This window comes from Salvelinus fontinalis, chromosome 1, assembly GCF_029448725.1.
Source record: "Salvelinus fontinalis isolate EN_2023a chromosome 1, ASM2944872v1, whole genome shotgun sequence".
Lineage (NCBI taxonomy): Eukaryota > Metazoa > Chordata > Actinopteri > Salmoniformes > Salmonidae > Salvelinus > Salvelinus fontinalis.
The window spans coordinates 13660177-13682475 of NC_074665.1; the positions used below are offsets into that span (position 1 = coordinate 13660177).

At 41.6% G+C, this 22299-nt stretch overlaps 1 protein-coding gene across 1 annotated transcript; it reads right to left on the minus strand.

The window, feature by feature from the left end:
* Positions 1-12609: 12609 nt before the first annotated feature.
* On the minus strand, positions 12610-22259 carry LOC129818364 (urotensin-2 receptor-like). The gene is made up of 3 exons (XM_055874225.1): positions 21673-22259; positions 17878-18605; positions 12610-17680 (listed from the first exon to the last, which is right to left on the minus strand). The coding sequence occupies exons 2-3, from the start codon at positions 18601-18603 to the stop codon at positions 17300-17302; spliced, it is 1107 nt and encodes a 368-aa protein (XP_055730200.1). The 5' UTR covers positions 18604-18605; positions 21673-22259; the 3' UTR covers positions 12610-17299.
* Positions 22260-22299: the final 40 nt, after the last annotated feature.

A 22299-nucleotide genomic window follows, 5' to 3' on the forward strand; every position in this document is an offset into this window, starting at 1 on the left:
CCTGGATTCAAACCAGGGACTGTAGTGACACGTCTTGCACTGAGATACAGTGCCTTAGACTGCTGCGCCACTCAGGAGCCTGAGCCTGAATCAATCAATCAATAAATAAGAAATTACAGAACTTACTTTAGGACTGTTGCACTGAAAATGTTTGAGTCCCTCTAGTCTACACTCAGACATTTTAGTCTTTACCTAGACTTCAGTCTTTACCTAGACTTTAGTGTTTACCTAGACTTCAGTCTTTACCTAGACTTTAGTCTTTACCTAGACTTCAGTCTTTACCTAGACTTTAGTGTTTACCTAGACTTCAGTCTTTACCTAGACTTTAGTCTTTACCTAGACTTCAGTCTTTACCTAGACTTTAGTGTTTACCTAGACTTCAGTCTTTACCTAGACTTTAGTCTTTACCTAGAGCTTAGTCTTTACCTAGACTTTAGTCTTTACCTAGACTATAGTCTTTACCTAGACTATAGTCTTTACCTAGACTATAGTCATTGCCTATACTTTAGTCATTGCCTATACTTTAGTCTTTACCTAGACTTTAGTTTTTACCTAGATATGTGTCTTTACCTAGACTATAGTCTTTACCTAGACTATAGTCTTTACCTAGACTTTAGTCTTTACCTAGACTTTAGTCTTTACCTAGACTTTAGTTTTTACCTAGATATGTGTCTTTGCCTAGACTTTAGTCTTTGCCTAGACTTTAGTCTTTACCTAGACTTTAGTCTTTACGTAGACTTTAGTCTTTACCTAGACTTTAGTCTTTGCCTAGACTTTAGTCTTTACCTAGACTTTATTCTTTACCTAGGCTGGAGGGATATGATGTGTCTCAGAAAGTGTTTCCCTCTACTCTATTGATTTTCCTAAAGGTCGTAACATGTCAAAATGAGCTTTTCCATGTATGTAACACCTTAGTTTTCCACTATGTCACATTCAGGGTTTGGTTCTGTAAAATGGAGGATAAATACCATATTTATATACACTTGTCAAGAAAATGCTGTCAGCTTCATAAAAGGGGTGCTGGTTCTATAACACTATTCAGAACTAAGGCTGTGGTATTGAAAACAGTGTCAGTCCGAGATCAAAGGTGTCCCTCTCATTGTGTGGACTGTGTTGTTGTTTTTGTCACACTGCTTTGCTTTATCTTGGCCAGGTCGTAGTTGTAAATGAGAACTTGTTCTCAACTGGCCTACCTGGTTAAATAAAGATTAAATAAAAAATATATTTTTTTTTAATTTGCTTAGCGGAGACAAGGCGGACATGAAAAACAAGATAAAGGTCAGGGAAGGAATGGGATCATATCAGAGTACTGGAGTACTGGGGTTTCATGTCTCCATCATATCAGAGTACTGGAGTACTGGGGTTTCATGTCTCCATCATATCAGAGTACTGGAGTACTGGGGTTTCATGTCTCCATCATATCAGAGTACTGGAGTACTGGGGTTTCATGTCTCCATCATATCAGAGTACTGGACTACTGGATTTCATGTCTCCATCATATCAGAGTACTGGACTACTGGGGTTTCATGTCTCCATCATATCAGAGTACTGGACTACTGGATTTCATGTCTCCATCATATCAGAGTACTGGAGTACTGGGTTTCATGTCTCCATCATATCAGAGTACTGGACTACTGGGGTTTCATGTCTCCATCATATCAGAGTACTGGAGTACTGGGGTTTCATGTCTCCATCATATCAGAGTACTGGACTACTGGGGTTTCATGTCTCCATCATATCAGAGTACTGGACTACTGGGTTTCATGTCTCCATCATATCAGAGTACTGGACTACTGGGTTTCATGTCTCCATCATATCAGAGTACTGGACTACTGGGGTTTCATGTCTCCATCATATCAGAGTACTGGAGTACTGGGGTTTCATGTCTCCATCATATCAGAGTACTGGAGTACTGGGGTTTCATGTCTCCATCATATCAGAGTACTGGAGTACTGGGTTTCATGTCTCCATCATATCAGAGTACTGGACTACTGGGTTTCATGTCTCCATCATATCAGAGTACTGGGTTTCATCTCTCCATCATATCAGAGTACTGGAGTACTGGGGTTTCATGTCTCCATCATATCAGAGTACTGGACTACTGGGGTTTCAAGTCTCCATCATATCAGAGTACTGGAGTACTGGGGTTTCATGTCTCCATCCTATCAGAGTACTGGACTACTGGGTTTCATCTCTCCATCATATCAGAGTACTGGACTACTGGGTTTCATGTCTCCATCATATCAGAGTACTGGACTACTGGGTTTCATGTCTCCATCATATCAGAGTACTGGACTACTGGGGTTTCATGTCTCCATCATATCAGAGTACTGGAGTACTGGGGTTTCATGTCTCCATCATATTAGAGTACTGGACTACTGGGTTTCATGTCTCCATCATATCAGAGTACTGGACTACTGGGTTTCATGTCTCCATCATATCAGAGTACTGGACTACTGGGTTTCATGTCTCCACAGAGAGGCTAAGCTGAGACAAACAGAAAAACATACCAGAATAGATTCCTTAAATGGATCTGCTGTGTTCTTCTCCGTGGTGAAAGTTTAAGCAGACACAGATGTGTGTGTGTGTGTGTGTGTGTGTGTGTGTGTGTGTGTGTGTGTGTGTGTGTGTGTGTGTGTGTGTGTGTGTGTGTGTGTGTGTGTGTGTGTGTGTGTGTGTGTAAAAGAGATTGTGTCAGTCAGTGTTGAGATTTAGCTCCTTGCTCTAGAATACACCCTGCTCAGTAACACTAGTGTAATTTACAGTGTGGTTACACACACACACACACACACACACACACACACACACACACACACACACACACACACACACACACACACACACACACACACACACACACACACACACAGAGAGATCTATCTATCTGACACACTCCATTTTGACAAATATATGTCAGTCATATAAACAGTTAAAAAATAAAGGAGAGCCGCACACTCTAGTAGCTCAGGTGCAAAAATATTTATGTCCAACGTTTCGACAGCCAAGCTGTCTTCATCAAATGAACAGTGACATGCACAGTGCCTGTAACGTGAACAACAGACCAACATATGGAGAAAAGAGTCCTTCTGAAGGGCGCATGCGCTGTGCTGTGATCTGAACTCACTGTAGAGTAGCCAGTTGTGTTGTGATCTGAACTCACTGTAGAGTAGCCAGTTGTGTTGTGATCTGAACTCACTGTAGAGTAGCCAGTTGTGTTGTGATCTGAACTCACTGTAGAGTAGCCAGTTGTGTTGTGATCTGAACTCACTGTAGAGTAGCCAGTTGTGTTGTGATCTGAACTCACTGTAGAGTAGCCAGTTGTGTTGTGATCTGAACTCACTGTAGAGTAGCCAGTTGTGTTGTGATCTGAACTCACTGTAGAGTAGCCAGTTGTGTTGTGATCTGAACTCACTGTAGAGTAGCCAGTTGTGTTGTGATCTGAACTCACTGTAGAGTAGCCAGTTGTGTTGTGATCTGAACTCACTTTAGAGTAGCCAGTTGTGTTGTGATCTGAACTCACTGTAGAGTAGCCAGTTGTGTTGTGATCTGAACTCACTGTAGAGTAGCCAGTTGTTTTGTGATCTGAACTCACTTTAGAGTAGCCAGTTGTGTTGTGATCTGAACTCACTTTAGAGTAGCCAGTTGTGTTGTGATCTGAACTCACTGTAGAGTAGCCAGTTGTTTTGTGATCTGAACTCACTTTAGAGTAGCCAGTTGTGTTGTGATCTGAACTCACTGTAGAGTAGCCAGTTGTGTTGTGATCTGAACTCACTGTAGAGTAGCCAGTTGTGTTGTGATCTGAACTCACTGTAGAGTAGCCAGTTGTGTTGTGATCTGAACTCACTGTAGAGTAGCCAGTTGTGTTGTGATCTGAACTCACTGTAGAGTAGCCAGTTGTGTTGTGATCTGAACTCACTGTAGAGTAGCCAGTTGTTTTGTGATCTGAACTCACTTTAGAGTAGCCAGTTGTGTTGTGATCTGAACTCACTTTAGAGTAGCCAGTTGTGTTGTGATCTGAACTCACTGTAGAGTAGCCAGTTGTTTTGTGATCTGAACTCACTTTAGAGTAGCCAGTTGTGTTGTGATCTGAACTCACTGTAGAGTAGCCAGTTGTGTTGTGATCTGAACTCACTGTAGAGTAGCCAGTTGTGTTGTGATCTGAACTCACTGTAGAGTAGCCAGTTGTGTTGTGATCTGAACTCACTGTAGAGTAGCCAGTTGTGTTGTGATCTGAACTCACTGTAGAGTAGCCAGTTGTGTTGTGATCTGAACTCACTGTAGAGTAGCCAGTTGTGTTGTGATCTGAACTCACTGTAGAGTAGCCAGTTGTGTTGTGTTTGCAGTGAGGGACAAATACAAGCTAGAATGTAAGAAGATAAGGGTTGAAACACAGTTACGATTATATTGTTGATGTTCATTCATCAGCGAGAATAAATCACAAGCTAATTAATACTATTGTAAAACACTTACAGACCAAAGAAATAAACTGTCTTCCCAGATGATGTTTCTGGCTGAACGCCAAAGGAAAATCCTATCAATTGTTTTTATAGCCTAAATAAATACACACACACACACACACACACACACACACACGTGCTCACGCACGCACACACAGACAGCCAGATACACAAAATGTAGTGAAGCATATAGATTGAATATCAACTTTTGTTGAATTGATTGTAATGAAACTCAACACTACACAACAGAAATCAATGCAGTGTTATTGTTTCGAATATGGAGACTTTTGATGAGACAACTTCCCTACTGTTTCTGTCTGGCCCAAATTATGACCACATATTATGATGACAAAGACATATAATTCATATCCCTTCACTATGTCTGTATGTGTAAGCAAGACAAACATTTTACTGTTTTGCTTTATATTTAAAAAATGATTCCCTTTGTTAGCACCCACAGTTTTCACCTATACCTATATTTTCTACAGCTTGTTAACACCTACTTCCACTAGGTGTACTGCAATGGTGGAGAGGGAGAGAGAGAGAGAGAGAGAGAGAGAGAGAGAGAGAGAGAGAAAGAGAGAGAGAGGGAGAGAGAGAAAGAGTGAGAGAGGCAGAGTGAGTGTGTGTGTGGGGTCGTTGTGCCCAGCGCATGTTTCCTATCTCCCCGTCACCTCCTCCCCGTCACCTCCTCCTCGTCCATTCCTCTTCACTGCAATCAGCTTCTCTGAATCCCCCTGCTTCCTCGCCAAGGCACATTTAAGTCACAGGGTTGCCACAGATAGAGCCACACAAGCAGAGATATGCAGAGACACGTATGCACACACACACACGCACACGCACGCACACACACACACACACACACACACACACACACACACACACACACACACACACACACACACACACACACACACACACACACACACACACACACACACACACACACACACACACACACACACACACACACACACACACCACACACCACACACACAGAGCATCTCCCACACACACTCCATGAGCACATTTGTTCAGCTGAGAGCTGCTTAAGAAGCTGTCGTATCTTGACTTCAAAGACAACAGTCGCTCAACACAAAGCTGAACCAGCTTCCTCTTCCACTCACATAGATTCAAACCAGAACCAGTCCTCAGAAGCAACTGGTTAAGATGGGCAGACAGTGGAATGGACATGTCTGCAGACAGACTGATTTATTTTAGTCTAGGAATAGACTTGAAGGGACGAAGAGCCTCAGCCATCGAGGTAAAGACTGAAGAAATTAATTGTTCAGAGTAGGGAAAGAATAATGAATTATTGATGTTTCTGGTCCTTCAAGGGGACATTCCTTCCACACCTCAGCACGGTTTTAGCCTTCATGAACAACCAAAGACATTCCTCATCCCACAAGGCACGGTACCCTATGGCAACATACACTGAGTGTACAAAACATTAGGAACATCTTGATACACACGGGAAACTGTTGAGCGTGAAAAATCCAGCAGCAATGCAGATCTTGACACACTTAAACTAGTGCTTCTGGCACCTACTACCATACCCTGTTCAAAGGCACTTCTATGTTTTGTCTTGCCCATTCACCTTCTGAATGGCACACATACACAATATATGTCTCAATTGTCTCAAGGATTAAAAGTCCTTCTTTAACCTGTCTCCTCCCATAAACTGATTGAAGTGGATTGAAGCGGTCTGAGCGGTCTGAATACAGGTGACATCAACAAGGGATCATAGCTTTCACCTGGATTCGCCTGGTCAGGTCAATGTGATGGAAAGAGCAGGTGTTCCTAATGTTTCTTATACTTGGTGTACATTACATAAAGCACAAGTTGTCCCCCCAGGAGCAGATATGTTTGGAGAGACACACGTGAGAAGCCCCGAAACCATGCATCGACCTCCTCGTCTGTTCCTCACAGACTGACATCACCGTGGTGACACACAACATCACCGTGGTGACACACAACATCACCGTGGTGACACACAACATCACCGTGGTGACACACAACACACAGTCCGTTCGGAAAGTATTCAGACCGCTTCAACCTTTTTTCAACATTTTGCAATACTTTCCCAAATGCACTGTACATCCTAAACACCCATCAAACATACAGTATACTTGTCCAATCTTAATGTGACCCATTTCGTCGCAGGAGGAATATAATTCTGCAGCAGGATTTAGAATGTATAATTTCTGCCAGGGGGCAGTTGGGCTGTACAATGCAGCACTATTCCTAGGGGGTTATGGGTAGGGGTAGGCTCTGCAAACCAGCTGACCTCATAATATCAAGCATCATCACGTACTCTCACAGCTTGCTAGAGCATTGTGAACTGCAGTAACGCAGTGGTATGAGCAGCATGCTTCGCCTATGAGCATCATGAGTTTGCGCCCAGTGCTGGGACATTGTTCTGACACTTTGTACGAATGATGTTGGTGTATAACATACTGTTATTATTTAACCAATCCAAAGGACGCTGCCTACCTGCCTCCAATGTCACCTACCTTAGTAGGTAAAGCTTTTCACTAGTTTACTGCCATGTGGGAAGTCATTCCAAGACACCATTCCCATTCCACAGAGCGCGAAGATGTTTGCAGCCACATTGTAGCCACTGTAGCAAAGTGAGCAACTAGTACCAGCAATTCACAGTTCAGTGAATAGAAATATCCAACATGAAAAACAAGTAACCAAGCAACATAATCGATCTCCCCTCAGTACCTGTTCATGAACGAAGTTGACACCAACCAGAATAATTATTGTACAGTATAGGGTCCTCCTCTCACATATTGCTCGGTCTGCTGTTGTGGACAAAACATGTACATTTGCGCCCATTAAATCATCCAGGCAATTTTTTGAGAAAGCTAAATAAGCTATTTTACAAACTGTTTAAGAAGATGAATAGCCAGAATAGTGGTGTTTCACTGGGAAGCTAATATTACAACAGAGCTGCTTCCCCCCCCCTTAATGGGTAGGCTTGCATTGTGATTCATTCATACAATTATCACACACGGGTCATGTTATTAAATTACATCGATGTTCAAGACAACATTGTTTAATATTCGTAGATAACTGATATTAAAAGGTGATACGATGCATTCTAACTAGATTAGAAGGAAAAGTCTACTTCATCCTAGTGTAAACTAAATGTATTAGATACAAAACAAATACTGGCATGTGATGAAAGATAACATGTCCAATATAATTATATAAATGCATATCAAACAAGAATATATTTTAAATTAATTGCATACAGAATTGTGATATCACGATGCCTTTCTGTCTCGTTGCAGGGGACTAGACAGATGAACTGCCGTCACCAGCTGGCCAAGCCTCAAAACTAGAAACATGTGGAGACATCAACACTTGTAATGTTTGAATAAATGTTTGTATTGGTTTTCCTGTCCTTAAAACACAGTCCATTGTCCAAAATAAGTAATTCCCAAGTGAGGGACACCTCAAGGAGATGAACCTCCAACATTCATACGCCTGTTCAGTACAGGAGGGCAAATTTAGTCATGACAGCCACATGTTTTTTTCCATACACATGACAGGAGTTTACAGGTACATTAACACCTAATTCAACTAAGTCAACTAACGTGGTCTAAATTGAATACCTGCGCAGGGAGCATCCCCCTGGGACAGAAATCACATCTGTATCTTACAATGAGCTTATTAAACTACAATGTCCAGACAAATCCGCATGGTAAACAATAACATGGGTGGATCTATTTCTAGCTGAGACTGTGATGTTGCACACTCCTGAATAATATTGTGGCATATGATGATTATCCTGGCGGCTGGGAGGTTCACAAGTTATTTACATCTGTAGGGTGTCAGGTTGGGTTGTCCTTTAACATGGAACAAGCAGAGACAAGGGGGGAGAAACAAACCTCACTGCTGAAATTTCAGTGCTTGTTCAAGTTGCTGAAGCCACAACTACCTTTATTAATGTGCAATCGTTTGGTTAATAGTTTTGCATATTTTTAGGCTTGTTCAAATTGTTTACAGTAAGAGTAGAATAACTTAACTAGTAACACCAACCCCAATGGTGCAACACAATAAGGGAAGGGAAATTGTCAAGAAAAAGTTTGCTAACGTTAGCTAAGTAAACAGACACTGCATGCAGCTAGCTAGCAAAACAGACTCCTCAACAGAATGCACAAATAACTTGGCTGGCTAGCAGCCACGGTTGAACAGAACAGTGCTGGTTGAGACATTTTTCATCAGATGTTGTTAAAAGGTCTTACCTCTAAACGAGTCGGGCAGGACTGTTATCTCCTGCCAAGCCAATAATGTACTTCCTTGTTTACCACGGCAAATCTACTGTGGCATTTTATATGAATGGACACTAATGTTGGTGTAGCCTACCGACTGTTATTATTTTATTACTTGTGTTATCTAAAAGTGTCTGGTATGGTGATTTCTTATCAAGATTGGGGGTAAAATCCACAGATGAAAATCCACAGATGACGCAGTCTCTACTGCACTCCACACGGCCATTTCCCACCTGGACTAAACAAACACCTATATGCAACCAAGACAGAAAGATGAACACGGTCAGAGACCCACTAAAGTAGCACTGCCACCTCAAGAGTCTGAGCCTGCCTGGCAGGGTTCGTCCAACAAAGCCAAAGCTCCCGGATGGGTGATCATAATATACAAGTAATCTCTCAAAGCTGCTAATGAGAACCTTGGTGACCATGTACCTAACAGTTGGGAATTTTGGTGGGTTGCCCTTACCCAGGTAGTGGCAGTGCTGGCAAAACTAGCTGCAGTAACCGATGGGGAGGGGGTCACACTCGGGCAATCAGAGAAGGGGTAAATTATTGTGGCCCTGGTGGCACAAAATATTCAAAAGGTCTGACTGCTCAGAGATGCTTGGTAAAATGGTCACAATGGGTGACCAGTATCTGTGTGTGTATATCTGAGCACCATCAGCTTGTACTTGACATTGGTTAATCAAATCTCCCCTGGCTTGCTCAATTTTTCATACCCTCTCAAACAGCTACAACAGTACACATATTTGCACATCAAGTCGTCACTTGAGTTGGGCTCGGGGATGGAACAGCTGTTGAACATCTGAGTTCGTGATTGTTTGTGGGGAAAGGGTGGGGAGTGTGCATGTGTGTGTGTGTATCCCACATCTGTTGCTATGGGGTAACGATTTTAGGGACAATACAAGATGAATCACAATAATTGTTAGCCAAAATAATAATTGCTTGCCAAAAATGTAATTTTTGTAATGCCAATCCTGGTCATAGATCACAATCCTTCGTATGAACTGCTTACACTATTATACATATTATTATTTACTTGTGGAAATAAATTAAGATATTATTATTTAATTGTGGAAATAAATTAAGATATGCATGATTTTTTAAATAGGCCAAAAAAGGCCCAAGCCCCTTTCTAAGGCGGCCCGGTTCCAAGAGAGACACATCGTGAACCAAGGCATTTAAGTACATTAATGATGTCTTACTCCAAGCATGCGGCAGTTTGTGTGCAAAATATAGGAGTACTATAAATGAGAGTAGTTTCTAAATGTACCAACGTTAAGTGTCTCTGTCCCTCTCTTTCTCGGCCTCTCCATGTCTTTTGTAACAATCAGCCATATTGTTGCTCTCTTGGTGCCCCAGATCCTAATGAGTTAATTGTTACATGATTATTTTAATCGGGTAACAATTAAACATATTTAAGGTAATTAGATAAATAGCAGTCTTCAGATTAATGTTAAAGTCAAGTCACGACAGGAAAGTATGAATATCATGGATATATTGGAACTAGTGGATATATGGAGGCTTAAATATCTTGACCTAGTGAGATATACATGGCAGAGGCTAAATCAAGCTTGACTACTTTCTTATGTCATTCTCGCTGGCACCAAAAGTTTTTAAAAAGTGTTGATAGGAGACAGAATGTGGTTAGACCGTTAAATAGTTGGCCTATACATTACTCTTACAGAATTTCCACGCGGGCAAGGATATTGGACATTTTATCAAAGACTTTTTAACTACAACTTATTTTTAACTAGGACAGAAGAATTTATAACTGACGTTTTATGACTTAACATAGCTACCGAAGATCCCCTTATTGTATAGAAGATTTTTAAATGTGCCTTTAGAGGCCATGCAATTTTATACTCGTCTTTAAAACAAAAGCAATTTAGGTCAAAATAATTAATATTAATACAATAAATAGAGGGACGAACAGTACAGATAGATAGCAATAAAAACTGTACCATAGAGCCACAGAATACGTTAGAGGGGAAAAAAGGAAATGGAGGAACTTATTCAAGAAAGATCAAGTGTAGTAAACATATAAAAAAATAAAGTGAACTGGGTGGAATATGGTTGAAAAATGCACCTTAGAATTTTTTTTAATCTTCAACATATAAATTAAAAAAATAATGTTTTACGGAAATGTGTTACATATGACGGACTCACCAATGATCCAATAGGCAATCTTTTGAAAAAGGAAGCAAAGTACCTTAAGCATATGTTTTTCTTTCAGTCTCCTCCATTTCCACTAACCAAAGTTAATAGTAAGGATTTTTTTCTTCTATGTGAAGGTCAAATTACAGAGGGGGAACTTCTTGATGCAATTAAAGCCTTTATAAGTCCAGGAAAACTCCAGGGCTGGATGGCATACCAGTAGAGGTATATCAAACCTTTTTGATGCAATTAAAGCCTTTATAAGTCCAGGAAAACTCCAGGCCTGGATGGCATACCAGTAGAGGTATATCAAACCTTTTTGATGTACTCAGAGGACCGTTATTAGCATGTTTTAACCACTCCTATATAAAAAAAAAATGTGATTATCAGATACTCAACAAGGTCTAATTTCGTTATTGCTAAAACAGGAACTTAAATATAATTAAATATGTTAAATATAGTTATCCAGTCCATTGAAAAAATTGGAGGCCCCTTACACTTCTGCAATAATTAGAGGAAAATGCATAGGCATAGAATTAAAAGGTGTTGTTAGACATATAATTAAAAGGTGTTGTTAGATATTATTCATCCTATTCAGACATTTTTTTTACATGGATAATACATTGTAGACAATATAAGAAAAGTACTGCAAACAATAGAACACTATGAAAATTCTGAGAAACCAGTCCTGGTATTCACAGCTGATTTTGAAAACACTTTTGATAAAGTACGACTGGAATTTATATATAATTGCCTGTAATATTTGCATTTTGCATAATCTCTTATACAATGGGTTAAAGTTAAGTATAGTAACCCTGGGTGTAAACTAGTAAATAATGGCTACTTCTCAGAAAGTATTAAACTGTCAAAAGGAGTAAAACAAGGTTGTCCACTGTTGGCATATCTATTTATTATGGCCATCGAAATGTAACTTATTAAAATCAGATACGACAATAATATCAAGGAGCTAGACATCCAGGGCTTAAAAATAAAGGTGTCATTGTATGCTGATTCATGTTGTATTTTAAATCCACAATTTGTGTCCCTCCACAGCCTCATAGAGGATCTAGATAATTTTTCTAACCTCTCTGTATTACAACCAACTGATGTTAAGAATACTATATTATGTATTGCATCACAAAAAAATACAACTTTTACATTACCGTGTAGTTTACCAATAAAATGGTCTGACAGGGATGTGGACATACTCGGTATTCATATCTCAATATTTTTTTTATCTCACTACATTTTAAGAGAAAGTTAGCAAAAATAGATAAGTTCTTGCAACCATAGAAGGAAAATACCTGTCTGTTTGTGAAACAATCGCCCCGATTAACTCTTTAGTCATATCCTAGTTTACTTATTTGCTTATGGCCTTGCCTATACCTAGCGACTTGTTTTTAAAAAATTATATGAGCAAAAAATATTCTATTTCATTTGGAACGGCAAGCTAGACAAAATTAAATGGGCCTATTTATATGAATTCAGAAGGAAGAAATGATTAAATATTAAAGCATTACTAAAGGATTCAGTCATAAAAAGTTATACTTAATAAATTCAAACTGGTTCTCTAGCAGATTAGTAAGAATGGCTCACCCCGTGTTCAAGAATGGCCTTTTTCCCTTTATTCAGATTACAACCTCTCACTTTCGGTTATTTAAACATGAAAGCATTTCCAAAATATTGCTTTTTTAAAAACAAGCCATAGAAAGTTGGTTGCAATTTCAGTTTAATCCACCAGAAAAGAGAATAAATATTACAATAAATATTACAACAAATATTATGGTTGAACTCAAATATAATAATCAATACAAAACAAAAACAAAGATGATAATGGAAAAATGGAAGAGGCAAGTGGAAGGGGGAGAAAGTAAGGAACTTGTCTGTCTGCCATGCATTGAAGACCAAAATTGGTTAAATAAAATTGTGATAAATAACAAAGTATACCAGCTTCATTTAAGGACCAAACAATGTACAGTTGTGCCATATAGATTGCTAAATATTTGGGAAAATATTTTCGAAGTACCGATTCCATGGCACATGGTTTATGAACTGATACATAATTTAAATTACTATACAAAATTCTTGCAACCAATAGGATGTTTTATATATATTTATATATATGAGGGATTCAACCATCCCACCTCTGCATATTCTGCTGCAAAGAGACAGAATCATTAGATAATTTGTTTTGGTATTGTCCATAAGTAGCTTGTTTTTGGTTACAGGAATGGCTGAAGAATTGAAAAATGTACATGGATCTAACTCTGCAATTAGCACTGCTGTGTGATTTAAAAAGTCATAGTCAATTGATCAATCATATAATAACACTCTTAGCAAAAATATTTATCTTTTATTTACTATCTGTGGAAACTATGAGAATAGAAATGTTCAGAACTTTTTTGAAACATCACAGCACAGTTGAAAAATATATGGCAAATAGAATTGTAAAATATACTGTGTCCGTAAAATGTATATAGTATGTATAAGCTGGAAGTAGAAGCCTAAGTGCTGTTGTCCATTAGTTTACTCCATATAGGGGAGGCGTGGTAAGGTTAGGAGGAAATAAATATATATTTTATATATTTACAAAACATATACATATATATATATATATATATGGGCGATTGGATATGATGCAGATTTATCTGCAATATTAAAGCATAATTATGTGCATTGACTACCGCTCAACACCATAGTGCCCTCCAAGCTTATCACTAAACTAAGGACCCTGGGACTGAACACCTCCCTCTGCAACAGGAACCTGGACTTCCTGACAGTCCGTCCCCAGGTGGTGAGAGTAGGCAACAACACATTCGCCAGGATGTTCCTCAACACGGGGCCCTACAGGGGTGTGTGCTTATTTCCCTCCTTTACACCCTGTTCACCCACTACCCCAGCACCATCATTAAGTTTGCCGACGACACAACGGTGGTAGGCCTTATCACCGACAACGACGAGACAGCCTATAGGGAGGAGGTCAGAGACCTGGCCGGGTGGTGCCAGTACAACAACCTCTCCCTCAACTTCAGCAAGACAAAGGAGCTGACCGTGGACTATAGGAAATGGAGGGCCGAGCACGCCCCCATCCACAATGACGGGGCTGTGTTGGAGCGTGTCAAGAGCTTTAAGTTCCTCGGTGTCCACATCACTAAGGACCTATCATGGTCCAAACACACCAACACAGTCGTGAAGAGGGCATGACAACGCCTCTTCCCCCTCAGGAAGCTGAAAAGATCTGGCATGATCCTCAACAAGGAATACAGCTGCACCACTGAGAGCATCTTGACTGGCTGCATCACCGTTTGGTATGGCAATACACAGGGTAGTGCGTACAGTCCAGTACATCACCAACAAGTCATACTCTGTTCCCACATAGCAATCGGCACAGGAGAGCCAAGTCTGGGACCAAAAGGCTCCAGAACGGCTTCTAACCCCAAGCCAGAAGACTGGTATTGACCTCCTTTGTTGATTTTGCAATGCACTGGCTCTATGCACACTCACTGGCTCTATGCACACTCACTGGCTCTATGCACACTCACTGGCTCTATCCACACTCACTGGCTCTATGCACACTCACTGGCTCTATGCACACTCACTGGCTCTATGCACACTCACTGGCTCTATGCACACTCACTGGCTCTATGCACACTCACTGGGTCTATGCACACTCACTGGCTCTATGCACACTCACTGGCTCTATGCACACTCACTGGGTCTATGCACACTCACTGGCTCTATGCACACTCACTGGACTCTACCCACATAGTCACACATACTACACTGACACTCCAACACACACATTCACACTCTACATACAGTTGAAGTAGGACGTTTAGGACATTGACTTCGGTTGGAGTCATTAAAAATATTTTTTCAACTACTCCACAAATTTCTTCTTAACAAACTATAGTTTTGGCAAGTCGGTTAGGACATCTACTTTGTGTTGGACACAAAGTCATTTTTCCAACAATTGTTTACAGACAGATTATTTCACTTATAATTCACTGCAAAACAATTCCAGTGGGTCAAAAGTTTACATAAACTAAGTTCACTGTGCCATTAAACAGCTTGGAAAATTCCAGAAAATGGCTCATGGCTCTAGAAGCTTCTGATAGGCTAAATTACATAATTTTAGTCAATTGGACGTGCACCTGTGGATGTATTTCAAGGCCTACCTTTAAACTCAGTGCCCTTTTGCTTGACATCATGGGAAAATGATCAGCCAAGAAATCAGCCAAGACCTCAGAAAAAAATGTGTAGAACTCCACGAGTCTGGTTCATCCTTGGGAGCAATTTCCAAACGCCTGAAGGTATCACGTTCATCTGGACAAACAATAGTACGCAAGTATAAACACCATGGGACCACGCAACCGTCATACCGCTCAGGAAGGAGACGCGTTCTGTCTCCTAGAGATGAACGTACTTGGTGCAAAAAGTGTAAATCAACCCAGAACAGCAGCAAAGAACCTTGTGAAGATGCTGGAGGAAACAGGTACAAAAGCATATTTTTTCCACAGTAAAATGAGTCCTATATTGACATAACCAGACAGGCCGCTCAGCAAGGAAGAAGCCACTGCTCCAAAACCACCATAAAAAAAGCCAGACTACGGTTTGCAACTGCACATGGGGACAAAGATCGTACATTTTGGAGAAATGTCCTCTAGTCTGATGAAACAAAAATATAACTCTTTGGCCATAATAGCCATCGTTATGTTTGGAGGAAAAAGGGGAGGCTTGCAAGCCGAAGAACACCATCCCAACTGTGAAGCACGGGGGTGGCAGCATAATGTTGTGGGGGTGCTTAGCTGCATAAGGGACTGGTGCACTTCACATAATAGATGGAATCACGAGGCAGGAAAATGATGTTGATATATTGAAGCAACATCTCAAGACATCAGTCAGGAAGTTAAAGCTTGGTCGCAAATGGGTCTTCAAAATGGACAATGACCCCAAGCATACTTCCAAAGTTGTGTCAAAATGGCTTAAGGACAACAAAGTCAAGGTATTGGAGTGGCCATCACAAGCCCTGACCTCAATCCTATAGCAAATGTAGAACTGAAAAAAGAAAAAGAGTGTGCAAGCAAGGAGGCCTACAATCCTGACTCAGTTACACCAGCTCTGTCAGGAGGAATGGGCCAAAATTCACCCAATTTATTGTGGGAAGCTTGTGGAAGGCTACCCAAAACGTTTGACCCAAGTTAAACAATTTAAAGGCAATGCTACCAAATATGAATTGAGTGTATGTAAACTTCTGATCCACTGAGAATGTGATGAAAGATATAAAAGTTGAAATAAATCATTCTCTCTGTTATTATTATTATTTCACATTCTTAAATAAAGTGTTGATCCTAACTGACCTAAGACAGGGAATTTTTACTAGGATTAAATGTCAGGAATTGTGAAAAACTGAGTGTTTATTTATTTGGCTCAGGTGTAAACTTCCGACTTCAACTGTTGGCTCACACACATGAATATTGATGCCACCCACATTTACTCATAGACACTCTTTCACACTCTTCAAAGACGCTGCTGCTATTCTGTTTATTATCTATCCTGATTGCCCAGTCACTTTTCCCCCTACCTACATGTACATATTACCTCAACTACCTCATTCCTCTGCACATTGACTCGGTACCGGTACTCATTATTGTTATTTTATAGGTGATATTATATATATATTTTTAGAGCTCATTTGCAAAACACATTTATTCTTACTTTTTAACTCTGCATAATTCGGAAAGGGCTCACAGGTAATCATTTCACGGTAATGTCTAAACCTTTTGTATTCGCCGCACATGACAATTGTGTTGTTGTTGAAAATAACCCTGGACTGTCCATATTCGAAATATGTCACTACATCAAGGTATTTGGGGGTTCGAGTTATTTCTACCAGAAGGGAATGGGCCAGAATCGACATGGAAAACCTGTATACTGAAGGCAGCAACCTTAACCTCTAGACCAGGCCACGGCTGAGTTCATTTGTATCTTTCGGATACACTAGACACGTGTATGTCGTAGCCTAATGGAGAGCAATATCTATCTTGTGTTATAAAGCTGTATAAAACAACAGTTGTTGATGTGTATGGCTGCATTTCAGATACCTTTTTTACATTTTAATATTGAAGCAATGAGACCTAAGCCTAGAGTTTGAGCGAGTGAGAGATAACGTAATTTTGATAGCAAGCCCTGATCCCAATGACTCAACTGCCCCGCGTGGAGAGAAAGAGAACTGCTCATTTTCAGCCAATCACGAGGCTAATTTGAATTTCCTGGTGCATCAGCAAAATTCTCTGTGATTAAGTTAAGATCCGATCATCTGTACGTCACCGTAAATGGGTAGCAGACATGTGGAGATAATGTCACGATAAGACCAAGACCAGAAACATCTTCTCCTATACCTCACAGGCTGCTGTTGTGCGTGGTGCGCAGAGACGGCGTGTGCGTGAGCACGAAGCTCTCCGTGCACTGCTGGCTGCTGGAGGACAGCGACCTCCTGGGTGATCGCTGGAACCGGTTCCATCGGTTGAAGTAGCTACCCGCGGTCCAGGTGCGCTGGCGCTTCCGCAGGTACTCCTTGTAGTTCTTGGTGAGCAGCGTGTAGAGGAAAGGGTTGATGCAGCTGTTGGAGTAGGTGAGACAGGTGGTCAAGTAGTTGATGTTGCGCTTGGACTTGGTGGAGAGATGGATGGAGGGCTGGAACTGACCGAGGAGCTGCCAGATCCAGAAGGGCAGGAAACAGGCCCAGAACAGCAGTACAATGGTGAAGATCAGATAGAGGACCTAGAGGATAGAGAAACACAAGATGGAGTTAGATATAGATCAGCTAGAATACCTACAGGACAGGGATTTACATGATTACAGCAATCACATGTATTTGTTTTACCAAAGGATATTCTTTTGAAATATCGAAATAATGGTAAGACCGAGGGAGATATTTAGTTTGATTGACATAAAGATCCTTGGTTTAATTGACTGACCTTTTGGTTGGGTAGTTTCTTGGTCTGTTTGAAGGTTTCTGTCTGTGAGATCCAGTAGGTACGAGCCAGCCCGATGTAGAGAAAGCCAATGATCATCCCCGGAGCCACAATGCTGGTACAGAACAGGAAGGTGATGTACACCTTATAGGACAGCGGTGAGATAGTCGGCTGGCACATGGCCTTGCTCCCCACCTTCATCATCTGAATACTGAGAATCATGGGTAAAGTCAGGACCAGGGAAGCCACCCATACAAGCACCGCAATGGCTTTGCGGTAGCTCTTGGACCGCTTGACTGTGTCCAGCGGTTTCAGCACGGCAAAGTATCTCTCCGTGCTCATGATGGTCAGCGTGAAAATGCTGGCGTGCATCGTTAGAAAATCCATGCTGATTAGAATCCTGCACCCAGCATCGCCAAAATACCAACCTTTCAGGAAGTACGTGCAGACCACGAACGGAATGGTCAACAGATAGAGGAGGTCAGCCAGGGCTAAGTTGATGATGTAAATATACATGGACGCCGCGAAACGCATGGATTGACACATGACCACGAGGGTGTAGATGTTTCCGGAGACGCCGACCAGACACATGAGGGAGAGAATACAGCCTATTGTGAAGGTGGCGGCGGTGTCTTCGGGAGAGGAAGGGGTGGAGTCTAAAGGCGGGTCGGTGGCGTTGGGGATCAGCTCCATCAGGACCAGCAGGGGCTCCATGGATACCGTGGTCATCGCTACGGAGATAGAGGGGGAGGGGTTTAGTTTATTTACATCATGCAGCAGCTACTCTTCTTGGGGTCCACATAAAATGTACAAATATAGGAAAGACACCAAGAGACAATACAAATACTATTTACACACTATTCATATATATTCATATATTAAGTACAGTTACATTTGATCTTTAGAAACAGGAGAAGTGCTGTGATACAAGATGTTTTTTATTTATCAGTATTTTAAAGCTAAATTGTTTTTTTTGCCTCAGTAACCTCTGGTGGCAGAGCATTCCATGATTACATGGTTCTATACATAACTGAGCGACGCATTAGATCTGTTTTTAGGCTGGGTACAGGGAAGAAACCCATAGTGTCGTGTCTTGTGGATCATTCTGTTTGAAGTGTATGCAAATAGATTATACAAGTGGTTAGGCATTTTCCTCACACAAATGTTTCTTAAAAAGACAAGAAGAGAAGTAGTCAATTCCTCCTCAACACCTCAACCATGAAAGACTATTGTGATGTACTGTAAGTTCTGTTTGTGCAGTTAGGGCAAGGCATACTGCTATGTATGAATGGGTTGAATGGGGGAGTAGGAGAGGAGAGATAAATAAACAAGGAAAGTATTATTAGCATGCCTGCAACAACAACAGATGGATGCCATGTTCATTAGGGGCGAAGGAGAGGGAGCAATGGGAGAGGGAGCAATGGGAGAGGGAGCAATGGGAGAGGGAGCAATGGGAGAGGGAGCAAAAGGAGAGGGAGCAATGGGAGAGGGAGCAATGGGAGAGGGAGCAATGGGAGAGGGAGCAAAAGGAGAGGGAGCAATGGGAGAGGGAGCAATGGGAGAGGGAGCAAAAGGAGAGGGAGCAATGGGAGAGGGAGCAATGGGAGAGGGAGCAATGGGAGAGGGAGCAAAAGGAGAGGGAGAAATGGGAGAGGTAGCAATGGGAGAGGGAGCAAAAGGAGAGGGAGCAAAAGGAGAGGGAGCAATTGGAGAGGGAGTAATGGGAGAGGGAGCAATGGGAGAGGGATCAATGGGAGAGGGAGCAATGGGAGAGGGAGCAATGGGAGAGGGAGCAATGGGAGAGGGAGCAATGGGAGAGGGAGCAAAAGGAGAGGGAGCAATGGGAGAGGGAGCAAAAGGAGAGGGAGCAATGGGAGAGGGAGCAATGGGAGAGGGAGCAAAAGGAGAGGGAGCAATGGGAGAGGGAGCAATGGGAGAGGGAGCAAAAGGAGAGGGAGCAATGGGAGAGGGAGCAATGGGAGAGGGAGCAATGGGAGAGGGAGCAAAAGGAGAGGGAGCAATGGGAGAGGGAGCAATGGGAGAGGGAGCAAAAGGAGAGGGAGCAATTGGAGAGGGAGCAATTGGAGAGGGAGCAATGGGAGAGGGAGCAATGGGAGAGGGAGCAATGGGAGAGGGAGCAATGGGAGAGGGAGCAATGGGAGAGGGAGCAATGGGAAATACATTTCTATTTTCATTAACGCTCGCTCCACTAAGGTCACCATTGGCTCCATGGATACCACATTCATCGCTGGAGAAAGGAGTGGACGAGAGAGAGAAACAGAGAGAGAGTAATAGTGGTGAAAGTGTTGCTAGACTGAACCAAGTAGGATTAACAGTGAAGTCTCCCAGACCTTCATCAAATATAGCTAGCAGTACACTTTCTGGTCTCACTAATGAAGATCTGGAAATGTGATGTAATCAACATAATTTGATATTTCTGGGCTATAATGTCCAAACATTATTGGCAGGTTTCCCAGACTCAGATTAAGCCAATTCCTGGAATATAAAGCACTTTCAATGGAGATGTTCTATTGCCTTTTCAGTCCAGGAGTAGACTTTAATAACTGTTTGTGGGAAACTGGCCCGTTAATCTAGAACAATCTCCGTGAACAATCTACATGAAATCAAATGCTGATTATGCTTCTGGAATGGTAGAACAGGGATGAACCCCAGGAAAAAATAAACAAAGCTTATCTTAGGGAGCATAAAAACATATTTATTCATACATAAGGTCAAACGCACTGCAATTCTATTCAGCAATTGGGAACCGCAATCATGTTCCAGTACGGTTAGTTTGGCCGATAGGGGATCGTCTCAAAGACAGACCTTATACACAATATACATCAGTACAATAATGCCAAGATGAACGTTCAACTCTTATAAGAATAACGCATTTTAAGCAACACTTAACTGCATTGACGGACTGGAATACAAATGTCAGTGACCTTAGCTGCAATAGTGGCTAACTGTACTGTGGTTTAACACTGACTACACTCTTAGAAAAAAGGGTTCCAAAACGGTTCTTTGGCTGTCCCCGTAGGAGAACCCTTCTGGGTTCCAGATAGAACCCGTTTGGGTTCCATATAGAACCCTCTGTGGAAAGGGTTCTACATCAAACTCAAAGGGCTTCTATCTGGAACCAAAACGGGTTCTTCAAAGGATCATCCTATGGGAACAGCTGAAGAACCCTTTTAGGTTAAAGATAGAACCTTTTTTTTCTAAAAGTGTAAGATCAGTATAATACCATTTAGGAATTAGATTTCCTGGTCCCTACCTGTACGCAAATGATTTGACGGATATTATTTACAAAATTATTTCTTTATTTTAAGACACATATTCATGTCATAAGTCAATGGTGCCACCTGTCAGTGATTTTAGTAGGCAAGATAATGAGGATATAAAATGTTTTACTGGACAGGTCTGTCTTAACCAGATCACTAGGTCTACTAATGTGCACACAGTCAGGATGTGGACACAGTCAGGGTGTGGACACAGTCAGGATGTGGACACAGTCAGGATGTGGACACAATCAGGGTGTGGACACAGTCAGGATGTGGTCACAATCAGGGTGTGGACACAGTCAGGGTGTGGACACAGTCAGGATGTGGACACAGTCAGGGTGTGGACACAGTCAGGAGGAAATACGCATGTCAGTACCAGGTATAAAGGAGGCTTTTATCTGCTCTGACAGAGCCCGGCAGCCGGTTGGAGTGCCAGGTGTGTGTGTGTTTGTGCGTGCGTACCTGCACGCGTGTGTCAGGGGTGTCCAATTGAAATGTCTTTGAGGTAGAAGCTTACCTTGATTGTTATCTGCTGGATTGTTAGCTGACTGGATGCCTGAACAGAAAGATTTAGCATCTAGCTTCGTTAGCCTGTTGAACCATCACCTAGCACACTCTGGTCCCCCAACTTCACATATACTGCAGGTATGTCTAGAGCAAAAAAAGTCCACACAGATCCTTCAATGAACCTGGTGATCCTGTGCATTTCAATTGAGATAAATATAAAATCCTGGATCTTGAGTTTGGCTAAGAAAAATCCTTTGCCGTAACACCACTGTCTTCATAGTTTAATTTACCATAGTATATAGTCTCAATCAAAAGGTGAATGAATCCGAGATCTGAAAAAAAAGGTTCCTTTTGAGCTGGACTAAAACTTATTCTACTCTCTCTGTCTCTCAGTGCCGCTTGAGAGCACCTTCCACAGGTTTGATTGACAGCTTCAACATGCCAGCGGAGAAATTAAATGTTGAAGCGGTAATAATTAGAAGAAAAAGGACCGTTTCCTCACGGGGAATAGAGAGTGACTGTGGTGACAAATCACGTTAAGCTACAGCTGGTTACGGAGAATCCCCTTCACTGAGACACAGTGTTTGAGAGACTGAGAGAGAGAGGACGGAGAGGAGGGAGAGAGGGAGGGAGGAAC